Source organism: Pantherophis guttatus, chromosome 12 (assembly GCF_059756535.1).
Source record: "Pantherophis guttatus breed Tessera chromosome 12, ASM5975653v1, whole genome shotgun sequence".
Lineage (NCBI taxonomy): Eukaryota > Metazoa > Chordata > Lepidosauria > Squamata > Colubridae > Pantherophis > Pantherophis guttatus.
In genome coordinates this window covers 14668936-14695229 of record NC_142074.1, presented here as the reverse complement: position 1 = coordinate 14695229, position 26294 = coordinate 14668936, and the positions used below count along the sequence as shown (strand labels likewise).

Below are 26294 nucleotides of genomic sequence, written 5' to 3'. Positions count from 1 at the left end.
AAGGTGTCCCGAATAGATTTTCATCACTCAGCCTTGACTTCCAACTACTACAAGGCTACAGTAAAGGTACCGAAGCAGGATGATTTGAAGTCCTTCTCTGTGCACCTAAATTCATCACTGCCCACACTCCGGGACTGCACAGGTTGCATTGCAACGGCATCACACCAAGCGGACCAGGGAGAATGAATGCGCTTGCTTCTCCATTTACAGCAGATCTTTTTGCATTATTCCAGGTTAGAAATAAAACTTATTTTTTGCAAGCCCCTCACGCTTCCCCTCGTGAAAGCAAACTCGTGGGTTCCCCAAAAAGCTTCCTCCCTGTCGATCCAAACTTCATCCAGGAGTTCCTATCTGACTCCCTCACTTGCAAAGCAGACTACTCCATGCAGATCTTTTGCATCCTGGTTAGAAAGAAACCTCTCTTTTTTTTTGCAAGCCCCCCCTCTGCGCTTTCACATGTGAAGGCAAACACGCGAATTCCCTAAAAAGCTTCCTCCCCATCGATCCAAGCTTCACCCAGGAGTTTCTATCAGACTCCCTCGCTTGCAAAGCAGACGGGCGGCTGCAAAAAAAAAAAAGAGAGACCCTGGACCCTGATGCCCGAGGCTGCTCCCGGAGAACCTTCGTGGGGACCCTCACAACCCCCATCTGGCTGCTCCCCCAAAGTGTCGGTTAAAGGTTAGCCATCACTGGACTATACAGGGGAGACTATCGCCCAGCCCAAAAAAGAACAAGATTCTGCCTTCAGAAGTTGTGGGAGCTTCATCACTGAAAGCTTTCAAGAAGAGACTGGACTGCCATCTGTCAGAAATGGCGTAGGTCAGTGGTTCTCAACCTGTGGGTCGCGACCCCTTTGGGGGTCGAACGACCCTTTCACAGGGGTCGCCTAAGACCATCGGAAAACACATATTTTCAATGGTTTTAGGAATAATTTTATGGTTGGGGGTCACCACAACATGAGGAACTGTATTAAAGGGTCGCGGCATTAGGAAGGTTGAGAACCACTGGTGTAGGGTCTCCTGCTTGGGCGGGGGGGGGGGCGGGTTGGACTAGATGACCTCCAAGGTCCTTTCCAACTCTTGTTATTCTATATTCAATGGAACTGATCACCTTCAGAAGTTGTGGGAGCTTCTTCCCTGGAAGCTTTCAAGAAGAGACTGGACTGCCATCTGTCACAAATGGTGTAGGGTTTCCTGCTTGGGCGGGGGGTTGGACTAGATGACCTAACAAGGTCCCCTCCTAACTTGTTATTACTCTGTTTAAAAAAAAAAGCGCCGAAGAAGCCGCGCGCATCATCCTCGCGGATGGTAGCCCGAAGGAAGACACGCCCCCACGCCCTCCCACACGGGCATGGAGTACGGATTGCCTAGAACGGCGAGGGTCCGCTTTCCCAGCATGGCGTCGCGGGCTCGCGCGCAGGAGGCCAGGCGCCGCCGCGCGTGCGCAGAAGGGGGAGTGGGGGAAACCACGGTCTTTTCTGAAGGGACGGGTGACCGGGGATCCCCGCAAGCCCGTCATGTTCCGCTACCGTCTAGCCGCGCGAGCGGCTCAGGGGCTGGGGCGAAGGTCGTGTTTTGTGGCGGGGCCAGGTGAGAGGAGCTTTGCTGTGTGTGAGTGGGAGGGGGGCGAGACGGACGGAGGGGTGCAGAAGCCGCGGACCCCCCCTCCCCTCCCCCACTCATCGGGGTGGGGGGTCTCTCTTGCCATTCCCCCTCCTTTAGCGGCCCTCATTGGCTCAACCCAGCCCGCCTCTTAAAGCACCCCCACCCCCCGTAGAGAATACCCCCCCATTCCTCCCGAGCGAAATCCAGTGGCCGCGAGTTCCGCAGGATCCGCTGAACGGCCTTGCTTGCCCGTCCGTCCTCTCTCTCGACGCCAAGGTCGTGTGACAAGGCGCGGGACGGAAGTGGGTGCCCGTCCGACGGGGCAGCTTCTGCTCCAGGGTCCCCTTCCCCGGGGAGGAAGGTGGAGAAAGGCGGGTGGGGGGCTCCGCAGATGGAGAGGTGGGGGGGGAAATTGAGGAGCCCCGGAGGGCGCCAGGTTGGAGGAGCCTCCTTGCACAACCTGGTTTTTTTGGGGGGTGGGGGAGGGGGGAGGTATGTCAGGTGAACTCCTGATCTGGCTTTGAAGCTGGGCTGTTGCTAGATCGACCAGGCTGAAATTGGCTAAATCCCTATGGAGGCTGTCAATCATCCAGGGTTGTCAATCAGTCCAGGTCTTGCGGTTGTCCCAAAAGTGTTTTTCCAAAAGGCAACTGGACTTTTCTTTGGGTTTTTTTCCCTTTGAAAACGTTTGGCTTCTCCTCCAAGAAGTTTATTCAGCTCTATGAAGTGCTAGTTTGTATTTATTTATCTATATCTAGCTATCTGTACCTACCTATCTATCTATATCTACTTGTCTGTCAGTCTGTCTGTCAGTCTGTCTGCCTGCCTGCCTACCTACCTACCTACTTACGTGCCTACCTACCTACTTCTATCTAGCTACCTAGCTAGCTAGCTATCTATATCTATCTATCTATCTATCTATCTATCTATCTATCTATCTATCTATCTATCTATCTCTACCTATCTACCTACCTTCCTACCTATCTATCTGCCTGTCTACCTACCTATCTACTTACTTGCCTACCTACCTACCTCTATCTAGCTATCTATCTATACCTACCGATCTACCTACCTACCTACCTACCTACCTACCTATCTATCTATCTATCTATCTATCTATCTATCTATCTATCTATCCTGTTTCCCCCAAAATAAAACATCCCCTGATAATAAGCCCAATCAGGCTTATTTTGGCAATAAGGCCAAGCGCTTATTTCAGGGTTCAAAAAAATATAAGACAGGGTCTTATTTTTGGGAATCATGGTATCTATCTATCTATCTATCTATCTATCTATCTATCTATCTATCAAACATAAGAGAACAGATACAAGCATAAACATGATTATGTATACATGAAATGGATATGAATAAAAGGAAACATTAGGACAGGGACGGTAGACACGTTGGTGCGCTTATGCAGGCCCCTTACAGACCTCTTAGGAATGGGGTGAGGTCAACAGTAGACAGTTTAAGGTTAAAGTTTTGGGGGTTTGGGGAAGAAACTACAGAGTCAGGTAGTGCATTCCAGGCATTGACCACTCTGTTGCTGAAGTCGTATTTCCTGCAATCGAGTTTGGAGCGGTTTACCTTGAGTTTGTATCTATTCTTTGCTCGTGTATTGTTGTGGTTAAAGCTGAAGTTGTCATTGGCAGGTAGGACTAAAGAAGTTAAAGAATTCTAGTTGAACTAAAGAAGCTTCTTGGGAGAAGAAGCAGAAATGTTTTCAAGGGGAAAAAAACCCCAAAGAAAGACCATTTGCCTTTTTAGAAAAGCACTTTTGGGACTGAAATCCATGTTTGTTTGTTTAAAAAAAAAACTTCCAGCTGTTCCTCTGCCTTGTCTTTGCAAAAGGCCACTTTCCCATTCCACGGAAGTCAAACGTCTTCCGAAGTTTCAGAACAGGGCTTGTAAAAGAGACATCAAAGTTGTCTGTCATTGCGGTTTGTATTTGTGTGTGTGTGTGTGTGAAACTTGGCTTATTTATTCCTCAAAGGCCTTTGTTGGTATTTGTGAGTTGTATTCAGGTGGTCCTTGACTTACAACGGTTCATTTGGTGAACCGTTGGAAGTTACGACGGCACTGAAAAAAAGTGACTTAGGACCGTTTTTCACACTTATGACCCTTGCAGCATCCCCCATGGTCGCATGATTTACATTCAGATGCTTGGCAACGGACTCACATTTATGACGGTTGCAGTGTCACGGAGTGCAACCTTCTGACGAGCAAAGTCAGTGGGGAACCTAGATTCACTTAACTGTGTTACCAATTTAAAAACTGCAATGATTCATTTAACAAATGAGAGAAGTCGTGAAATGGGGCAAAACTCACTTTAACGATTTGTCACTTAACGACATAAATTTTGGGCTCAATTGTGGTCGTAAGTTGAGGACTTCCTGTATTCTATCAATGCTTGTTCTCCTTGGTTATACTAGGCCTCTTGAATTAAGTCTCAGTGCACAGGGAGTATTGCACAAGTGCGGTCTGTCTATAGGTGTTTAGATTTTATAGGTTAAAACTGTTATCTCCCAGATCAGGGGTCAGCAACCTGTGGCTCTGGAGCTGCATGTGGCTCTTTCACCCCTCTGCTGCGGCTCCCTGTCACTCAAAATATGTGTTACAACTGCTAATGTGCAACACCCGCCGGCACGCAATTTATTGAGTTTTTCAACCTCCGGTAGGCCAACCATGGATAAATCCAAGAAAAGAAAAGTTTCAGAAGAAAACAGAACGTTTAATTCGACTACATATGCTAGTTTTGTAGCCCCTCAAGAAATAGTCAGGCACGGGAAGGGTTTTGTGGCTCCCGGTGTTTTCTTTTCTGTGGGAAATGGGTCCAAATGGCTCTTTGAGTGTTTAAGGTTGCAAACCCATGTCCCAGATCAATGTGTCTGTTTGCCAAATGTCACCAATTGAGAAAGAAATGGACAAAACTTAACGATTTCATATAAAACTATCCTGATCTTATTTCAATTATTTGCTCTCTATGTCTTATATGAAACAATTGAAGCTGTTACTTGTAATAAGAAACTTACCAAGTCATAATTGTTACCCAGCAAGAAACGGGTAACATTTAAGACACTATTAAAGAAGCCCCATTAAGATAATTAAAATAATGAGAAGATCAAGGGCGCCTCCTGTCTAAATTCTGTTTTATTCGAACTCTGAACTCGGATCGTAGATTATCATGCGTTGCTTTGAACAGTGGTTTAAGCGCACCTCATGCGCATTCCTTTGCTTCTTGCAGGCAACCCCAAACAATTAAAGTTATTCTTTCTATTTTTAATTTAACGTAATAGACCAGTTAAGGTAAACATTCTAAACTCTAACTGTGTGAAAGATAAGGGGGAGAGAGCACGAACCTGAAGTTTGGTATGGCATGTTCCCACTTGCACATGGCACCCTGGGAACTGTTAGCTTAAGCAATCTTGGCCCTGCTGGCATGAGACCATCTGTTTCATAGTATATCAAATTAATGCTCAAATTAATCGTAAGAGAACGAAAATGGATGCAGGAATTTTATTCTGACCATCTGCTTCTGAGAAGAGGGCTACCGTTGTGTGAGCCCAACTTTAAGGGGTGTTCAACCTTTTAAGACTCATGGACTTCAACTCCCAGAATTCCCCAGCCCCGCTTGCTAGATGTGTGTGATGTCAATCACAGTCGTCTTTGGCCAGTCAGCTGGTTGTCATGGAAGCAAGGCCTTGTGGTAGGTTTGGCTTTCTTTTCGTCCATGGTTTTATAAAAGTGCATGACTGACAATCTTCCTTCCTAATAAATTGTGGTTCCAGGCCTCTTTCAGCGATGGAAGATTCCCTCAGAAAGACAGCCCTGCAGGCAAATGACGACCTCTAATTATTCATGGCAGCAGAACAAAACTCTCTATACCTCCGTGGCGTTGGGCATCTTCGCAATTGGAAATGCGTTTTATGTAAGTAGACTCTGGATGACCGAGAAACGGAACCCAATCTGCTCTAACAAGGTGGCTATCCTAGCCTTTAATCTTTCTTCCCATGGTTTCCTTCCCTCTCCCCGAAGTTAGAAATATTGAGAAATTGGGATGATTGGGGGGGGGGGGGAAATTCTGCTGCCATATCCCAAATAGGCAGAGTGGTGGCTCAGTGGTTAAGATACTCGGCTTGTCAGCTGGAAATCCGGCAGCCCAGGTTTGAGACCCGAGTGCCACGTGACAGGGTGAGTTCCCATCCTCGCCTCAGCTCCTGCCAATCTAGCAAAAATGTTTAAAGATAAATCAGCTAAATGTTGGAAACGTCATCAGCTACCAGAATCTTATTATCATATGTGGTGGACATGTCCAGAAGCAAAAAATTATTGGAATAAAATTAAAACATGGTTGGAAGAGATGATACAGTTACGTATTGAATTTAAACCAGAGCTGTTCCTATTGGGTATTCTTCCAGAAAAGATTAGTAAGGAAAATACTTATTTGATTATACATGTAATAACAGCTGCAAGAATTGTTTATGCTCAAAATTGGAAAATTGGAAAGCAGAGAAAATACCTTTGGAAGATGAGGTGATAAAAAAAATTATGGATTATGCAGAAATGAATAGATTAACTTTAATGATTAAAGATAGAGAAGAGAGAGAGAGTATTATAGAATATGGAACTGTTTTTATTATTGGTTGGGAAAGAGATATAAAAGATAAAAGTTTTATGATTATATTTAAAAATTTGAAAGGCAGATTTTTGTCTTAGTAAGGAGATACTAAAATGGTTTGTATAAAGATCAAGATAGAAGAAATTTCCTTTTTTGGAAGTAGAAGAACGACCGAAGATAACACCGAGATGTCACAGGGAGGGGGCGACAGATGTACTAAATGTTTGTTTGTTTTTATAAAAAATAATAAAAAGTTATATTAAAAAAAAAAAGTTAAAAAAAAAGCCTCTGATGATCGCGCGGCTCAGCTGGGATCGTCAGAGGCTTCTAAAAGCATTTTTTTCTGCTTTTAAAAGGTTTTTTAAAAAGCCTCTGATCACAGCTGAGCAATGCTTTTAAAAGAAAAGAAAAAAAGATTGCGCACCACAGCTGATGACCCCCCCTTGTGCGCTGTTCTACTTACCGCATGCCTCCTTTTGGCGTGCACTGCGCACGCCACCTAGCATTTGGTGTGTGGTGCGCATGTGCAGCCAGAGAACCGATAGTAAACCAGTTCAGATTTCAACAGTGCCCTGTAGGGTTATGAAAAACATTACTGTTGAAGAATTCGCAAAGCAACCCTTGAGAGCACATTAAAAGCGATTGAGAGTAGTTAGGAAATAACACAGCCAACATACAGATACACTGAGTTGTGTTTACGTTAAGGAAATAGTAATAAGGCACAATCCATTAAATAGTCCAGTTCATTCACATATAAATCAATAGATAGTAAAACAATAGGCCAGGGATAGTCCAATAACAAAGTCTTCTTACCAGTCGTTGTTGTCATACATGATAATGGTTCTTCTATATTTGCAAACAGTAGCAAACAGAGCAAAACAGCAAAGATATCAGCAAAAAGAAGCAAAGAGAAACAAACCAGGTTTCTAGCTCCCTTTCAAGGACTTTGGCTACAGAGCTATCCAATCAGGACACAGTATGATGCAATACAGCAATACAGCAGTCTTAAAGCTATATTGATGGTTTATATATTGTCAACCCAACAAGTTAGGTAAAATCATTTCCTAACAGTTAGACCTTTTCGTTGTACAGGCTTACGTGATTTTGAAGAGGGCCCGACTGCGAGATGTAGACCGTGCGGAGAGGCACGAACGCATGGATCGCCAGATGAAATCCCTTTCAGGTAGGAGCCAAGTTGTAGCAGATTGGCTTTTAGAGCTAGGATCTGTAGGTTTTCTGTGTTAAGGAAGAATTCTAAGCGGGTTTTTAGCACTTGAGAATGCATGAAACTTCCATGGGAATGTAAGGTAGCCTTAGTTTTCCATAAATGTAGGTTCAGACTTTGGAGCAATAGACCCCGATTAGACCTACTGGCAGGTCAGAGAAGACAACATTGTGAAGTTCTTAAATAGTAAACAAAGCAACAATTAACAATAGTACTTAGTAAAGCGCTTCACAATGCCTTACAGCCCTCTCTAAGCGGTTTTACAGAGTCAGCATCCTGCCCCCAACAATCTGGGTCCTCATTTTACCAACCTTGGAAGGATGGAAGGATGAGTCAACCTTGAGCTGGTGGGAATCGAACTGCTGGCAGTGGACAGAGTTAGCCTGCAAGACTGCATTCTAACCGGAAGGAAGGAAGGAAGAAAAGAAGGAAAGGAAGGAAGGGCAATACCACTTATATACTGCTTCACAGTGCTTTACAGCCCTCTCTAAGCAGTTTACAGCGTCAGCATATTGCCCCCCAACAAACTGGGTCCTCATTTTACCAACCTCGGAAGGATGGAAGGCTGAGTCAACCTTGAGCCAGTGAGACTCGAACTCTTAGCAGGGGGCAGAGTCAACCTGCAAGAATGCATGCAAACCCTCAAAATAAAAGAGGACTACAAAAATTTCGAAGATATGGAAGCTAAATTTACTCACAGCCTGAGAAAGAATATGAGACAAAGTTTTCAGTCCCGGTAGCGCAGCTCATCTCAATGCAGTCAGGGGATTTCCCATTATTTATTAAATTGATATGCCACCCATCTTACCGAGCAACTCCGGGAGGCTCATGGAATGAAGGAAACTAATGGAGAGAAACTCTTAATGGCAGCAAGGGAAACGGAATAAACTATCACGATATTAGGACCGAGCACTTATTAGCTGTACCAGACAAGTGTAAATAACAAGCACGTTGCATGCTCTGTGTCATAAAATTGCACCCTGTGGAACCTGTGTTTGATATCCTGCCAGACTGTATCTTCTCTCTTTTTAGAAGGAGAATCTTCCTCCCAAGACGCTAAAGGTAAGCAAGAGTCCTTAAAAGCAAGATATGGTGCATGTCCCACCACCATCAAGCCAACTTTTTGTCCTATAACACCCGGCGAAGACAAAACAATTCTTCTTCCACTCTGATGTAGAGTCACACAGCAAAAGTAGAAATAAAACACAAGGGCAACTGGGAATTTTACATTTTGCTTCTGTGGAGTTGGTCATTTTTGGTGGACTTTGGACCCTTTGGCGAACTTGGGAAATGCCTAATATTGCACAATATTAAACTGTAGATCAGATAAACTGACCTACAAGGCTTCGCTTTGATGCCTTCAGAGTCCCTTTAAAAGTCGCTGCTAAACTGTGAGAACGTCATCAAAAGATAAAAGAATCACACACCTATGAAAAAGAATACATGCCGTTGAGATAAATCACTGCTTTAATGAACTACCGTGTTTCCCCAAAAATAAGACCCTGTCTTATATTTTTTTGAACCCTGAAACTTTCCTTTCCTTTCCTTTTTTTTGGGGGGGTGGGGGGAGTGAAGAATTCAGTTTTGTTCAGGATATTTTTATTCCTTCATGCAGCCGTACCGGCAGGCCCTCGTCCGGAAGTCCCGCCCCATGCTCCTTTCCTGCTGATCGGGGGAGGCACCGCCGCATTTGCTGCTGCCAGATCCATCCGGGCTCGAGATCCCGGGGCTCAGGTAAGCCACCGCCCCCCCTCAACGCCCCCCAGTTTCTCACTCTTAACTTGGTGGCTTTTTCTGTGGCTTGTTAAGGTGTCGACTGACGTGTTGCTGTGTTCCCACACTCCAGGTGCTAATAGTCTCCGAAGACCCAGAACTCCCCTACATGCGCCCTCCTCTCTCCAAGGAGCTTTGGTTTTCCGAAGATGCGGACGTGACGGAAACATTGCGGTTCAAGCAATGGAACGGCAAGGAGCGGAGGTGGGCTTTTGCCTTTTCCCGAAACGATAAGAGCTAGTCCTCGACTTAATGACCATTGGTTTAGTGACCGTTTGAAGTTACGACGACACTGAAAAAAAGTGAACTTATGATCATTTTTCACACAACCATTGCAACCTCCCCACGATCAAGTCATCAAAATTTGGATGCTTGGCATCTGACTGTTTTTCACGCTTAATGACCATTGCAGCATCCCCATGGTCACATGATTTACGTTCAGATGCTTGACAACTGACTCATATTTATGACGGTTGTGGTGTCCCGGTTTCATGTGCTCCTCTTTTGCAACCTTCTGACAAGCAAAATCAATGGGGAGGCCAGATTCACTTAACAACCGGGTTACTAACTTTTAACAACTGCAATGATCCACTTAACAACAGTGGCAGGAAAAGTTGTTAAAATGGGATGAAGCCGCCTTAACCAGTATCTCGCTTAGCAATGGATAATTTGGGCTCAGTTGTTGTAAATCGAGGACTACCTGCAGTCGTGGGATGCCCAAGTTTAAAACCTCCATCCAGGAATCCTCAGAGAAGACATGGCTGCATCGACGAGAAGTGACTCCTATCCTCACAGAAAAAAAAAAAAATCACAGCAGTTCCTCACAAAATAATTGGTTTTCTTCCTCTTAACTTCCCTTCCTTCCTTCCTCTCTCCTCTCTGCAGCGTGTACTTCCAGCCACCCTCTTTTTACATATCCCCTCGCGACCTGATGTTTGTAGAGAATGGTGGAATAGCCGTCCTCAGCGGAAGGAAGGTGAGTGGAACAAGGATCAGAACTGCTAATGCTAACTCTTCCAATATCTCAGGGGCTGCCCCAAAGAAGAGGGAGTCAAGATATTCTTCAAAGCCCCTGAGGGCAGGACAAGAAGCAATGGGTGGAAACTAATCAAGGAGAGAAGCAACTTAGAACTAAGGAGAAATTTCCTGACAGAACAATTAATCAGTGATTGTTCCAACACTGGAAGTTTTTAAGAAGAGGTTGGATAACCATTTGTCTGAAGTGGTGTAGGGTTTCCTGCCTAAGCAGGGGGTTGGACTAGAAGACCTCCAAGGTCCCTTCCAACTCTGTTATTCTGTTATTAACTCCAGCTGCCTTTGGTTTGTAACCAATTTTTACTCTGTCCCATTCATTTTTCTTTCTGCGTGCAAGGACAGCCAAAACATTCAAAGCGCACCGTACATAAAAACATAAATACTTTCTGGCCATCCCTAGTAACACTACTCTTGTAGGACAATTGTTCTGATTTGGTGAAAAGGAGCACAGATGGCACAAAATCAAAATTTGTTGAGCAAGCCACGGTGGCCCAACACTGAACCATAGGTGTTCTGACCCAGATCCCCAAACCCGACAAACCCTCTGACACGAACTCAAAAGATTCCTTTATTAGGAGTGCTGGCAGCCCTGGCAAAAAGTTTATCTGACAGGCTAACAAGTCCTTCCGGCCAGAAAGTGAGTAGTTGTCTGCCACATCTATTCAGCTCCGCCCCCTGCCTTTTATCCCCAGAGCTAGGGTGGGGCTTTGCTAGCAGTGGTGGCTCTTCCGTCCCAAGGATCAGCCCATAGATTTCCACTGTTCTCCTCTCCTCTGCCTTCTCCGCATCTGCGTGTCAGGCACTGGACCCAGCTGTTCCTCCTCTCCCTCATCAGCCACCTCCAGACCTGGGGGCTGTTGACTCTCCATCTGAGGGCTGACGGACGCCTCTCTCTCTCTGCCAGCTCCATTCCCTCTTCCCCCTCGGAGCTCTCAGGTTGCCTTGATGCTGACCCTGACTCCCACACTTCCACCTCCTCCTCTGAGTTGACTGCTGGAGGGGCCGACAGGCCACAACAATAGGTCCACCCAAGACATTCAGTCAAAGCTAACTTGGATACGTTATGGCTGTGTGTGAGTGCAACTTAGCCAGTGTAATGTTTTTGACAGAGGTGGGGGGGGGGCGATGCTTTTTATAGCTTTGACGTGGATGCCTAGATTTATTGGACCAGTCCTGGTTAGGGGTGAGCTCTGTCTCTGCTCCAGAGATGCGGAGAGTCATTCTGAACCCAGAGAAACAGGAGCCTTGTTTGATTTGCAGGTGGTCCATATGGACGTCAGAGGCAACACTGTGAAACTTGACAACGGCCTGCAGATCGCCTATGACAAATGCTTAATTGCTACAGGTGAGGACCTACTAGGTTGACTTTATTTCCTCCCCCACTCGGGCTTCTAAGGCAGGGGACCACAAACCCCGGGTCGTGGATCAGTACCGGACCGCGGCATGCCAGCAACCGGGCCCCGCAAACAAGTGAAGCCCCATCCGCGGGATGCAGGCAGCACACAAAACCATGCCCCTTTTGGTCCACAGGAAAAAAAACCACAGAACCAGTCTGGTACCCAAAAGGTTGAGGCCACTGTTCTAAGGCACTCCAATCCAGTAGGACTTTCCCTTTTGAGGGGGGAGGGAGAGGGGATGTCATAGGCACACGTAGTAGGGACAAATGTTGTAGATGATCCTTGGCTTGCAACCAGAATTGGGACCGGAATTTCTGTCATATGTCAATGTTCTGGCAAGGCAAGTAGTCACATAACCAGACTCAATTTTAATGACTTTTTTTTTTTTTTACCAAAGTTGTTAAACAAATCACGGTGTTCATTTAGCAAATTACACGGTTGTTAATGAACCTAGCTTCCCCAACTGACATGGTTTGTCGGAAACTGGCTAGGAAAGTCGCAGGTCCCGATTAGGTGACCACAAGATGCCGCAAATACTAGCCGGTGGCCAAGTGCGGTGTCCTCCAGAGTTGCGATCACGTGATCATGGGGGTTTGCGAGGGGCATAACTTTGAGACGGAAGTCACTTTTTCTGAGGCCGTCATAACTTTGAAGCATCTTGAATGGGTCATAAGTGGAAGACTGCCTGTAGTTACATTTATTTGATGACATGATTGTATATAATGGTTTCAGTTTCACTGCCATTTGCTACAGACTAGGGGTGAAATGCTACCGGTTTGCACTGGTTCGGGAGAACCGGTAGTAACAAAAAAGCTACAGATTCCTCTGAACTGGTATTTCCAATGATCAGCTGTGCCGCGTGATTTATATTTGCTAGAAAGCAGGAAATCCTGCTTTCTAGTGAATCTAAATCGCGCGCACAGCTGTTTCCCCCCCCCCCACTGTTCTACTTACCTTGTTAAGCCTTCACGCACATGCATTTGACACGTATTGTGCGCAGTGTGTGGTGTGCATTGCACATGCAGCGTGCTTTTGGCGTGCACTGCACATGCGTGCACATAGCACGCATTTGGCACGCACCACGCATGCTCAGGCAGGGAACCGGTGGCAATCCGCGGAGGATTTCACCACTGCTACAGACACTCTTGGGTGATGGCCAACCGACCCAGGTCCTGAAGAGCTTTGATCTAAAGCCCAGATGTGAACTTATTTTATCTTCTGTTCTTAGGTGGTTCTCCAAGGAACCTTCCTGTGCTTGAGAAGGGAGGTCAGGAGGTGGAAAAGAGGCTCACGCTCTTCAGGAAGGTAATCTGAGGAGGTACCTTTATTGTTTGGGCTCATTTACCTCTTAATTTCATAAGTGTATAATTAACAGAGTTTTCGATTTTTTTTTTTTAAAAAACGCATTAAAATTTAGTTGATTCTATTTCATATATACGTTATTTGGCTGATCGCTGCATTTCAATGAGCAGAAAGAGAAAAAATAGGAATTTTATTAAACATGACGATTAAAAAGAAAAACTAATGCGAATCCGCACCATTTCATTGCAGATTGAGGATTTCCGTTCACTAGAGAAAATTTCCAGGGAAGTCAAGTCAATCACTATTATTGGTGGTGGTTTCCTAGGGAGTGAGTTGGCCTGTGCTCTGGGGCGAAAAGGTGAGTAGGGTCACCCAGAAAGAGCAGCTGTAAGACCTGAAATTAAGTGGCTGTTACATTTTTTTTATTAAGTTATTGGAACCGGTAACCTCAAATGTATCCAATTCCTTGTTTTACCTTACGAAGTTTCAACACATCTATCAGTAGGAACATTTATTATCTTAATGAAGAGAGGTCTTCTAATTTTCTATGGCCTATCAGGATTGTGTTTAATAATAATAATAATAAAAATGATGATGATGATGATGAAGATACTTGGTTGATACCTCGGACGCTGGCAGCAACTCGTATCAGCCATTAGCACCAGTCAATGGTATTTGGGACACATTTTTAAATGTCCAGTTGACTGGACAACTTATTAAATAAATAAATAAATAAATAAATAATAATAATAATAATAATAATAATAATAATAATAATAATAATAATAATGATGATGACAGTATACACAGCAAACGAGATGACCGTGCTGGATTTCATATCCCAAATCACTAGTCGAACACTTCCCAAGCGTTTAGGACTGCGTGATGTATCGGTGGATTATGTGAGCAGATCCCAGTAAGGTGGCCTTCTGCAGCTGACCTAGTATTATTATTATTATTATTATTATTATTATTATTATTATTATTATTATTCAACAGATAATGCTGCCCTATCTGATGAAATTTATTTTGAAACACTTGGGTGTCCTTTTGTCTTTTGATTTTCCCTCAGTCCTGAATTTTGCCTCAGTTCTAGTTCTCAGTTCACTTTTAAAAAAATTGCCCGGCACAACAGGGCGTTTCTTCAGATACTGAATTCCTACTCCCATGTATTTTTGGTACTCTGGCATTAACCCAGCTAAATAAATCAAGTTTTTTTTATTACAGCCTAGCACCGTGATGGCAAACCTATGATATGCGTGCCAGAGGTGACACGCAGAGCCCTCTCTGAGGGCATGCATGCAGCTGCCGGCTGCTCTTCTGGTTTCTGGCGTGCCTGCCAGCTGGTCTTCACAGGTGCCAGAGCGCTGGAAAACGGCCTGAAACCAGCCAAAAAACAGACCATTTTGGGGGCCATTTTCCAGGCCATTTTCTGGCTGTTTTGGGGGACATTTTTTGGCGGCCTGTTTTTGGCCTGAAAATGGCTCTGAAAACGGCCCCCAAAATGTCCAAAAAACAGGCTATTTTTCGGGCCGTTCTCAGGGCCGTTTTCGGGGCAAAAATGGCCTAAGAACAGCCAAATAAACGGCCTGAAAATGGCCAAAAAACAGGCATGCACGTACTGGCCAGCTGGTCCTCAGGTTTGGGCTGAACCACGTTCCGGTTTGGGCACTCGGTGTCGAAAAGGTTCACCATCACTGGCCTAGCACATTAGTTTTCTTCGATGCCCGAAGAAAAAGAAACACCAGTACTCTCTGGCAGCTGGCTGACTTTATAAACTCCTCTGTTTCCAAACAATTCAGCCTGGATTCATTGGTGTGGCCTCTCAGTGGCCTTTGTGCCTAGCCTTTATTTAGTGTGTGTGTGTGTATTGTCCATGTGTTTAAATATTTGCACTTGATCTTCAGGGGTTTTTTTTTCCACTTCAAGGCAGCTAGCAATAAGCAAACAAGGAAAAAGCCACAATATATGTGTCAAATCAAAAAAGAGGAAAGAAAAAGACAAGAGAACAAAACAAAAGCACAGGAGCAATAAAGTTTAAAAAAATAGGCATATTCCTATGCACCTTTCCTGCCAAAATATGTCGAGTGTCCTCCAGATGTCTACAAATGATAAAACTCAGTCTGGGCATCCACAGGCAGAAGGGCTTTTTCTTGGTTACTTTCTGCCTAGTAAGAAAAGTGGAGTGAAGTTGTCAATGATCGTCTGTTAAAAGAGAGGCATGTTTGCAGGGTCCATGGAAGCTCCTGGTGTCCAAATTCCAGACTTGAACGAATCACTCCCAGAAAAATCACAATAGCCAGCCTAAGTTCTCCCCTTCCCTTTGCAGCGCAGTCGAAGGGCCTTGAGGTCATCCAGATGTTCCCAGAGAATGGCAATATGGGCAGAGTCCTTCCTGAATACCTGAGCGACTGGACCACTAACAAAGTCAAGCAAGGTGAGACTGCCAACTTGCTTTCTTTTCCACCACTGCTCTAGTGCTGCTGGGGGCTTTTCTTTTTGCAACCTGGGGGGGGTCTCAGCTGGCTTGGCCTGGTTTCAAGGCTGCCCTTTGCTTTTGTGGTTCAGAGTTGCCTCCACCACCTTCTCTAGGTCAGGTTTCGATGCTATCTCAAAATAAATGAACTTCCAAACTGCCAATCTTTAAAGAAATTTCCTCTTTATTCCAGCACAGCAACCTGATCCTGACTCTTCGCGGTCAATACTGACCTTTGCCCCCCAATCCCTCCCTTTCCGATCCCCAATTCTCTGCTTCTCATTGGCTATCTTCCAAGTCACTCTCCTGATTCCTTTTCCGCCAGATCACAGGAATGTTTCCCCCTTCCTCATCTCCGAGGAGACCGAATCTTCAAAGGGATTTAGCAGGCAAAAGTTCAGGCTTCATCCTCCCTTTTCTATGTCAGTGCTGAGATGCTGACACTCTACCTGTTGAGTGACAGGCCATCTCTGCTGTTCAGCTCTGGAAAGCTTAGCCAAGATTCCAGGCCGGTTTCCTTAGGGTTGGTGGGCCATAGCAATCTTCCAGCTCTAGCTGCAGTAAAGCTGTTGAAAATAGCAAAGGCAGCTAACGATGAACCACAAATCATCATCATCATCATCATCTTTTAACTACCCCATAATCCCTTGCGGGGTGGAATCCGGACAACTAAATGGAGCTAGCAGAGTGTTTTAATGGCCAGATGCCCTTCCTGTCACCGATGCGGAGTTTTGTTCAGCAGATATATTCTCAAGTGTGCCCCCGAGAGAGAACTATCTGCCTCTACCTAGGATCATCTGATAATACATACTTGGGCCTGGGTCACAACAGACTATTCTTTTCTAAGCAGAAACGTAGTGGGTTAAGCTGCCGACATATCTTTTGATGACCAGTTGCATAAATGGAGGGCGAGTTAGGCCAACCGTCTTCGTGGTCGTCTTCTTAGGAGGAGCTGGGTACAGCCAGACTCTTGGCTGCCATGAGTGCCTGCCTGCTAGCAGGAGAGCCCAAAGCCTCCCTGTTACTCCTTGTAGAGAGATTGTAGTTGCTGATGATGTCAGCCCGCTGCTTCTCCTCATCCTAAGACTGCAGCTTCTTTTGCCTTTCTCTTTTCAGAGGGGGTCGACGTAATGCCCAACGCTGTTGTGAAGTCAGTATCTTTAGCCGGGAATCGGCTGCTCATACAGTTGAAGGACGGAAGGAAAGTGAGTAATGCAAAATAACGCTTGCATATTTCTCGAGAGTTAGAAGGTCCCAAAGGTGCTTTTTTTTTCCCAAGAGGCCAGTGGACTTTCTGGTTTTTCTGTCGAAGATGTTTCGCTTCTCATCCAAGAAGCTTCTTCAGCTCATTCTTCAGAGCTGCTTGGATGAGAAGCGAAAACGATCCCATTGCGAACCGGTAGTAAAGGTAAGTAGAACCCACCCCTGTGTTAGATGCCTGTGAATTCCATATGCTGCAAACTCTGTGGAGCTTCCCAGAGGGGCCTTGTGACAATGTCTCTGCAGAAGCTATAAAACCTCTAAAGGGACCCAGTTTAGAAAACAATTTGATCTGTTTCACGGGCCCAAGCGTGGGAAATGGACACGAATTCAATATTCTTTGTTCACCTCCCCGTGCCTCTTACTATTGTTCCTCGGCGCAACCTGCCCCTTGGGGGCAGAGACGGCCCTTTGGCTCTTTGCATCCTAAAATCCCCTTTGAAATGCGTAATATAAACAGTTGTGTCTGCTTTTTCTTCTGCTCAGGTGGAGACGGATCATATTGTGGCAGCTGTGGGCTTGGAGCCCAACGTGGAGCTGGCAAAGTCGGCTGGCTTGGAGGTGGATTCTGATTTCGGGGGCTTTAGAGTTAACGCTGAGCTGCAGGCCCGCTCCAATATCTGGGTGGTAAGTTTGGATGACATCACAAAAACCTACTGTTCTGACATAGGCTTCCCCAGCAGCACGAAGCCGAGTCCGATAAACCCCCTTTTATTTAATTGACAGTGAATTCCTCTTCAACAAAGTCTTTCCTCTCCCACAGATAGTTCACAATTACCGACCTTTTTTAGGCTTGGAGAGCGGCCAGGCTGATATCTTTCAGACGCCACAATACTTGGCAAGAATGCAGAAATGAATTAATTGTCTCCTGCAAACTCCACTCCCCTTTCGCTCCTCTTTTATTCCCTCTGGGAGGGGCCCTTCATTGTCCACCTGTGGCCTTACTCCCAAGTCGACCCTTGTTCTTTAGCTGTTCCCTTCGTCTGGCAACTCTGCGCATGCGCACACTGGGAACAGGCTCCAGCTGTTCATCTGCCTCACTGATGTCTGACTCCGAAGGCAGCTGATAACTGGCATATGGCCTTTGCCTCAACTCTGCCTCCGACGCAGAGCCCTCGTCAGAGCCTTCCCCAGACTCCAGGACTGGCCCATGTTCCTCCCCAATCTCCTCACTGTCCGAATCTGCTGCCAGTTCCGCTGGCCGCTGGCGGGTCACACCTACAAAGGATCCTATCCAACATGTGGATCAGTCTTAGGGTCTGATAAGAACTTCTCAGATCCCACCGTCAAGCTTCAGCAGGTAGTCCTCAACTTACGACCGCAATGGAGCCAAAAATTTCTGTTGTTGAGTAAGTTTTGCCCCATTTTATGACTTTTCTTGCCACCGTTATTAAGCAGTCACTGCAGCTGTTAAGTTAGTAACACGGTTGTTAAGCGAATCTGGCTTCCCCCATTGTCAGAAGGTCGCCCAAGGGGATCTCATGACCCCGGGACACAGCGACCGTCATAAATAGGAGTCAGTGGCCAAGCATCTGAATTTTGATCACATGACCGCAGGGATGTGCTGCAACGGTCATAAGTGTGAAAAACGGTCATAAGTTCCTTTTTTTTCCAGTGCTGTTGTAACTTTGAACGGTCACTCAAGGAGCTATTGTAAGTCAAGGTCTACCTCAGGGGTCAGCAACCCGCCGCTCTGGAGCCGCATGTGGCTCTTTCACCCCTCTGCTGCGGCTCCCTGTTGCTCAAAATATGCATCATAACTGCCAATGTGCGACACCCACCGACACACAATTTATTAAACTTTTTGACCCCAGTAGGCCAACCATGGATAAATCCAAGAAAAGAAAAGTTTCAGAAGAAAACAAAACATTTAATTCAACTACATATGCTAGTTTTGTGGCCACTCAAGAAACAGTCGGTACGGGAAGGGTTTTTGTGGCTCCCGGTGTTTTTTTTTCTGTGGGAAACGGATCCAAATGGCTCTTCGAGTGTTTAAGGTTGCTGACCCCTGGACTACCTGTACTCCTTTCCCATTTGCCCCCTACAAACAAGCAAAGCCAGCAAGGGAAAAAAAAAATTGCTGGAAAGGATTTCCGTACCCCGTCCTTGCACCACCGCGACACGTGTCAATCTCACGCTCCTTTTCCCAAATGGAGAAAAAAATAATCCCAAAGTGAAGCCATCCCAGCAAACTTAAAAGGCGAGGGCGAAAATGCATTTTTGCTCTTGAATGTCGTCTTATCTGTCTCACCTTTCTCGTTTTTTTCTCTCTTCCCCCCCCCCCCCCCCCCCAACATACAGGCAGGAGATGCCGCATGTTTTTATGACATTAAGTTAGGCAGGAGACGAGTGGAGCATCATGATCACGCGGTTGTGAGCGGAAGGCTGGCGGGGGAAAACATGACCGGAGCTTCAAAGCCGTATTGGCACCAGTCCATGTTTTGGTAACTTTTCATTCCTTTTCATTTTTCCAGTCCAAGGGGCTGGGACTGTTGAGAAAAACGATACGGATTAGATTATGGATTAACAATGTTGGAAGGGACCTTGTACTGTAGGTCATCTAGTCCAACCCACACCCACCCCACACACCCCCCAAGCAGGAAACTCTACACCATTTTTGACCGATGGCAGCCCAGTCTCTTCTTGAAAGCTTCCAGTGATGAAGCTCCCACAACTTCCAAAGGCAACTTCTGTTCCAGTGATTGTTCTCACTGTCAGAAAATTCCTCCTTATTTCCAGGTTGAATCTCTCCTTGTTCAGTTTCCATCCATTATTCCTTGTATGGCCTTCGGGTGCTTTGAAAAATAGCTTGACCCTTTCCTCTCTGTGGCAGCCCCTCAGATATTAGAAGACTGCTATCATGTCTCCCCTGGTCCTTCTCTTCACTAGACTAGCCAGGCCCAGTTCCTGTAACCGTTCTTCATATGTTTTACTATCCGGTCCCCCTATACCTGGTACCTGGCAGCAGGGGAATACTCCACAGAGAGGGAACTAATAATGGCAGAGAGAAGCTACAAAAGATGGGGACTGAAAGAGGCCTGGATCCAGCCAAGGGCTGCAGGAAAAGAATTCCAGGTGGAAAAAAAAAACCCCATCTGTGCTTTCTTACACGCTGGGGAGGCAGCTGGGCGGCAACTCACAAGTTTGCTGATGCTGCCCACCCTCCACTGCCCTGGAGCCAGAAGAGAATGTGTGCAGCCCACCCTGTGCTTCCCAATGCACACACAGGCAGCACAGAATAAAATGCAGACACCTCTGGCCACAGCTGTTAAGAATCCTAGGTGTGCCTTGCCAGTCTTGTTTCTGTCTAGCTCTGTTCTGCTTGGATCTGCCATGAGTGAAGACACGCAGTGGTTGAATTCAGTCTGTGGCTGCAGGCACCCAGTGGGTGAATTCAATCCATGGCTGCAGGCACACAATGGGTGAATGCAGAATTTCCTTGCAAATCCTTCCTAAAGTTGTCACCGAGCTGTCATTTGTTTCATGACAGAAAGGAGAAATGCTAAACATACCGAAGGAATCGTCTTGATTATATGTAATTAATTTCATTATACTTAAAAGGAACGACTCACTTTTCAGTGATCTGGACTTTGCTCCCCGATGCCTTTCTGTAGATTTGTCAGCAAAACAATCAATATTTTGAGTGTAATTTGTGTCTGCGGAAGGATTTGGGTTTTTTTTTTTTTTTCTGGCACCAAAAAAGAACAGTGCTGCAGCATATGTTCATTTTAAGTCCAAAGGTTCAAAAAAAAATTAAAAGAGCTCCCTTTGTGTCAATAGCAAAATTCCCAATATTTGACCATTCCTTTCTAAACTAATCCCGATATTGTATGTTCTCCTGGCTTCATTTTAGGAGCGACCTCGGCCCAGACGTTGGATATGAAGCTATTGGCCTTGTGGACAGCAGTTTGCCCACCGTGGGGGTATTTGCTAAAGGGACAGCAAAGGACACCCCAAAATCTGCCACGGAGGAATCAGGTTAAGACTCTGAATTATGCTATAGGTGTTGTTATCCCATTGTGTGGACCAGGCTACCTGGGTACCATGGTTTATTATTTGTGTAAGCCTTCCTTCTTGCATGAACCTACCAATCCCAAATCTAGAATGTAAGGATTTGGGAGTGACCTCATCGGGCATTTACTCCACTCTCTCCTGCCAGTACATTGCAGGCAGATGCGCATCCAACTTCCGTTGAAACCACGCCTCCCCCCCCCCAGCAGAGAGGCCACCATCCCCTAAAGCAGTGATGGCTAACCTTTTTGCCATCGTGAGCCAGGAGCGGGAGGGGGGAGTGTGTGCATGCATGCCCACACCTATAATATGCGCCTTGCCCCCACGCATGTGCGCATGACCCCTCCCCCGCTCCTGGCATGTGATGGCATGGTAGTCCCTTTTTTCTCTCTCCTCAGCCTCCGGAGCCTTTCTAGGAGTTTGGGGAGGGTAAAAACAGCCTTTGCGGCCCCCCTGGAGGCCCTTCGGAGGCCGGAAACAGCCCATTTGCCAACTTCCGGTGGGATCGGAAGTCCTGTTTTTTGCTGTCCCCAGCCACCAGAGCCCAGGCTCCAGAGCCTTTCTAGGAGTCTGGGGAGGATGAAAACGGCCTTCCCCATCCTCCTGGAGGCCCTCTGGAGGCCAGAAACGGCCCGTTTGCCAACTTCCGGTGGGACCGGAAGTTGGGAAACGGACCATTTTCGGCCTCCGGAGTGGGGAAGGCCGTTTTTGCCCTCCCCAGACTCCTATAAAGGCTCTGGAGGCTGGGGAGAGAAAAAAACGGGCCTTCCCCACCACTCCCTGAGATCCTCCGGAAGCAGGAAACAGCCTGTTTCCCTACTTCTGGTGGGCCCAAAAAATCCGAAAATCAGCTGGCGTGCCGGAGTTGAACTCGCATGCCCACCAATAAGGCTGTGCATGCCACAGGTTCGTCATCACGGCCCTAAACAATCTGTTCCGTTGTGGCACTTCTCACCCTGAGGAATTTTATCCTGGTCCCCAGCCAACCTCTGCTTCCTTTTTGTCCTAATCTTTTGAAGCCACCATGAACAATTTTTTGCCATTTGTCAGGCCACAAGAGAGACCAGATCTGCACGCGAAGGTCCAATCAACTGTGATTTATTGCTATTCGTGCCTATGCAGTGGAATCTTCTCAACTCACTGCCAGCACCTGCTTGGAGTTAGATAAGGATCAATGGAATTCGAGGGGAGGTTGGATTTAGTTTGCTTACGACTACCTAGAGATTCTAGGCTGAGCCCTCTTTTAATTCCAACCCCAGGTTCTGCCACTCGTCCTCCTACACATACAATTTCTTATTTGGCCTTTATGTGCTTCAACACTGCTGTTACCCTAGTTTTCTTATCTCCAGACTGAGTACATCCAAATATCTCAACCATTCTCAATAGATATTCCTTTGAAGGCTCTTAACAGACTTCAGCGCTGCCCTCTGGACACACTCCGATGTGTCAGTGTAATGTGGTTAATTCAGGTTTAGGGCGTAGCATGCTATGGGGAAGTAGCCTCTTTATCTCTAGGGCTGAACAAGCTACTCATTTCTACCCAACGGAAATAAAAGCATCCGTCTTTTGAAAGCAGTAGTGTGGTGGGTGAAGGAAGGGGCCAGTGGTAAAATGTAAAATTTGTTATTACCAGTTCTGTGGGCGTGGCTTGGTGTGGGGAGGTAATATGACTGAGTGGGTGTGGCCAACTTTTTTTTTTTCTTTTAAAACCATTTTTTCTACAACCTCTTCGGCTGAAGAAGTTGTAAAAAAAATGCTTTTAAAGCCTCTGACGATCCCAGCTGACTTGCCTCTGATCGGCAGAGGCTTTTTTTCCTTTTAAAAACATTTTTTCTATAACCTCGAAGTGTTTGTAGGAGAAATGCTTTTAAAAGCCTCTGATGATCCCAGCTGAGCCGCGTGATCATCAGAGGCTTTTTTTTTTTTACTTTTAAAAGCATTTTTTGGCCAAAGAGGTTGTAAAAAAATGCTTTTAAAAATAAATAAAAAGCCTCTGATGATTGTGCGGCTCAGCTGGGCATGGGGAGTGGGGCAGGAATTTTTGCTACCGGTTCTCAGAACCACCCGCCTCCATCGCTACCAGATTGGGTGATCCGGTCCGAACCAGGAGCATTTCACCCCTTGAAGGGGCCCATCATCTTTGGGGGTGGGAGGTCCAATTGTTGATCCAGTTTGTGTCTGACTCTCGTTCATCTAGGAACTGGAATCCGTTCAGAGAGCGAAACCGAACTGGAAGCCACAGAACTGAAGGTCTCGGCAGCCTCCCTTTCCACTCCCCAAGCTCCGCAGCAGGGAGAGGATTATGGGAAAGGAGTCATTTTCTACCTCCGGGATAAAGTGGTGGTAGGAATTGTTCTGTGGAACATCTTCAACCGGATGCCAATCGCTCGGAAGGTCAGCTTGCGCGACTCTTACGTTCCGGGAGGGGGTGTTGGGTGGATTCACGGAATCAACTGGGTTTGAGGAAAAAAGACATTAATAGGCTCGATTTACTCTTTTATTATAAGGGACGCGGTGGCTCAGTGGCTAAGACGCTGAGCTTGTCGATCGAAAGGTCGGCAGTTCAGCGGTTCGAATCCCTAGCGCCGCGTAATGGGGTGAGCTCCCGTTACTTGTCCCAGCTTCTGCCAACCTAGCAGTTCGAAAGCACGTAAAAAATGCAAGGAGACAAATAGGGACCACCTTTGGTGGGAAGGTAAGAGAGTTCCGTGCGCCTTTGGCTTTGAGTCATGCCGGCCACATGACCACGGAGACGTCTTCGGACAGCGCTGGCTCTTCGGCTTTGAAACGGAGATGAGCACCGCCCCCTAGAGTCGGGAACGACTAGCACATATGTACGAGGGGAACCTTTACCTTTACTCTTAATTGGAATTCTTTAGCATGCTGATTTACACAGATTGTGTATGTACATGCATGTACATACATACATAACAGTTAAGGCATCAGGCTAGAAAGTGCAAGATGGTGTCGTCTAGTCCTGCCTTAAGCACAGAACTAGCTGGGTGACCTTGGGCCAGTCCCTTTCCTTTAGCCCCAGGAAGGAGGCAATGACAAACCACGTCTGAAAAATCTTGCCAAGGAAACTGCAGGGACTAGTCTGTGCAGTCACCAAGAATCAGACATCACCATCTTCATTTAATGACCCCATAATCCCTTACGAGGTGGAGTCTGGGCAACTGAATGGAGCTGAGTGTTTACAGGCCGGATGCCCTTCCTGTCGCCAATGCAGTTTTTCCCCCCCAGATGATGTATTCTCATTGTGCTCAGAGACAGAAAAAGAATCAGACATGATTGAAGAAAATATCTAATCCTCAGGATGGAGCTTGGTCAAAATCTTTGTTTCCCTTATTTGAAATACGCTAAAGAGACTCTAGCATGGTTTGGTGCCTTGAGAGTCGGCTCCGGCATATAGAGAAGAGGATGATGGAGGGAGGGAGAATGGAGTATTTGCTGAATCTTGTGATAGATTGGCAGTGGGAAATACATTCCAATAACATGGAGTGTTTTAATAACAATCTGAATAGTGCTCCAGCAGTGAGCAATTCCTCCCTTTCCACCTTGTAGCATCCAAAATCTTTTGACCTTATAATTATAGATGGGGTTAATTCTTTTTCCCGAGGTGAAATTAAAAAATTTCCCCTACCGGTTCTGTGGGCGTGGCTTGTTTGGGGGGGGGAGGTCATGTGAATGGGTGGGCGTGGCCAACTTGACATCAATCACATCGAGGGGCTCACCGGCCCCTCCCCTCCCAGCCACTCCTTGTCACGAATGGCAGGAAAATGGGGAGGGGAATATTCCTGCCTACCATCCTTCCCTCAGTCTGTGCCGAGATTTGAGGAATGGATGACATGCAGGAAAATCCCCTTCCCCATTTTCCTGCCTTACACAAAAATGGCTCCATTCCAGCTGCTCCCCGCTCATCCCACTCCCTCCTGGGGACTACCTTAAAAGGGACAGGCTGTAGCAGCTCCGTTCTGAATGGAGGGAGAAAAGTTAGCATTCTCTCTGCTGCATTTAACATTGAATTCTGTAGAATATCGAGCGGCCGGGCGTGGGTGGGGTGGCGACCGGCCGGGCGTGGGTAGGGCCAAGGAGGGGTAATTATTACCGGTTCGGTGAATTGATGCCCATAATCTCTAGCGGTTTGCCCAAACTGGTAGGATTTCACCCCTCCTTTTCCCCCAATTCCTCTGCCCTTACTCCGCTATCCATCAATAGGTAAGAATCTACAAGTAAGGCTGTTTAGAGAAGTAGGCAAGCATAAAACTGTTCTAGAATGCAGAGTAATGAAGGACGAGTGATACAGTGAAGCAGTATGTTTTCTTCTCTCGTTTCTTGCCCTTTGTGGATAAGGGAAGCAGCCGATAGACAGAGATTGTCCAGCTTTTAAGTGGGCTTCAGTTGGGCGGGACAAAAGTAGATCCAACAGAGAGAGAGAGAGAGGCCTACCCTAAATGGCTTTTACTGAAAAATGCTACCTTTTTCTCTTGCAGATCATCAAGGACGGGGAAGAACACGCTGACCTGAACGAAGTTGCCAAACTTTTTAACATCCATGAAGAATGAAACACCTGGTGGAGCAGTCTGGATTGCATTTTGCAAGTGGGAGTGACAAGAGAGGGGCGCAGCCTTGTACGATCTTCTCAGTTTGTGGGTCTTCCTGCCGCTCTGGGGCAAATGTGAATATTGGGCTCCCGGCCCTTTTTTTTTTTTTGCACCGTGAATTAAATGAGATTAACTTTGCTATGACGAAGATCCAACCGGCTTGGATTACACACTTCTCTGCTCTTAATTGGGGCGTTAGCTTAACCACGGTGGAGCGGTTACAGCTAGCAGTTTGCGTGGGTGTCGCGATCTTTCCCGCTACTAGGACTTTTTAGGACAGAGTAAGCAGGTAAGAAGATGCCAACTAGAGACTTTATTTTTTTCCCTACCACTGCTGAGGTGCTCACGATCCTCTCGAGTCAAGAGAAGGTTCGTTTTAAAGTATTAAAAAGCAACAGGGAAATTTTGCACAAGACGTTGAGGGAACATCCAGCCCGTTTACAAGGAGCGTGTCTTAGGTCCGTGATGGCGAACCTGTGGCATGCAGAGTCCTCTCTGTGGGCACACACGCCATGACCAGCTGCTCTTCTGGTTTCCAGCACATACGTATGCCGGTCAGCTGGTCTTTGCGGGCGCCGGAAAGCAGCCTGAAAGTGGCCCGGAAAACGGCACAAATAAAGGCCTAACAACGGCCCAAAAAACAGGCATGCGCACGCAGGCCAGCTGGTCTTTGGGCTTCCGGTGCTCAGACGCACGCACATGCATGCACATTCCGGTTTGGGCACTCGGTGCCGAAAAAGTTCGCCATCACCATCTTAGGTTATCCATGCTCTTTTGCCCATGTGTGCATTACTGCAACCGTAAACTCTGTGCTGATGGGGTGAAAACACTTCTGTAAGTCTATGGAGCTTCTCAGTGATCCAGGTCATGGTTGTCCCAAAGGTGCTTTTTCAAGAGGCAACTGGACCAGCAGTGAAATCATACCGGTTCGCACTGGTTTGGGTAAACCGGTAGTAAAAAAACCCTACCGGTTCCTCCGAACTGGTATT

At 46.5% G+C, this 26294-nt stretch overlaps 1 protein-coding gene across 1 annotated transcript; it reads left to right on the top strand.

Annotated features, from left to right (window-relative positions):
- Positions 1-1347: 1347 nt before the first annotated feature.
- AIFM1 (apoptosis inducing factor mitochondria associated 1) lies at positions 1348-25449 on the top strand. The gene is made up of 17 exons (XM_034424081.2): positions 1348-1589; positions 5393-5532; positions 7315-7405; positions 8480-8509; positions 9063-9181; positions 9294-9424; positions 10106-10196; positions 11516-11600; positions 12881-12957; positions 13204-13312; positions 15284-15391; positions 16547-16635; positions 17177-17317; positions 18992-19134; positions 20544-20668; positions 22899-23095; positions 25195-25449. Exons 1-17 carry the CDS (start codon positions 1517-1519, stop codon positions 25264-25266), a joined length of 1821 nt encoding a protein of 606 aa, XP_034279972.2. The 5' UTR covers positions 1348-1516; the 3' UTR covers positions 25267-25449.
- Positions 25450-26294: the final 845 nt, after the last annotated feature.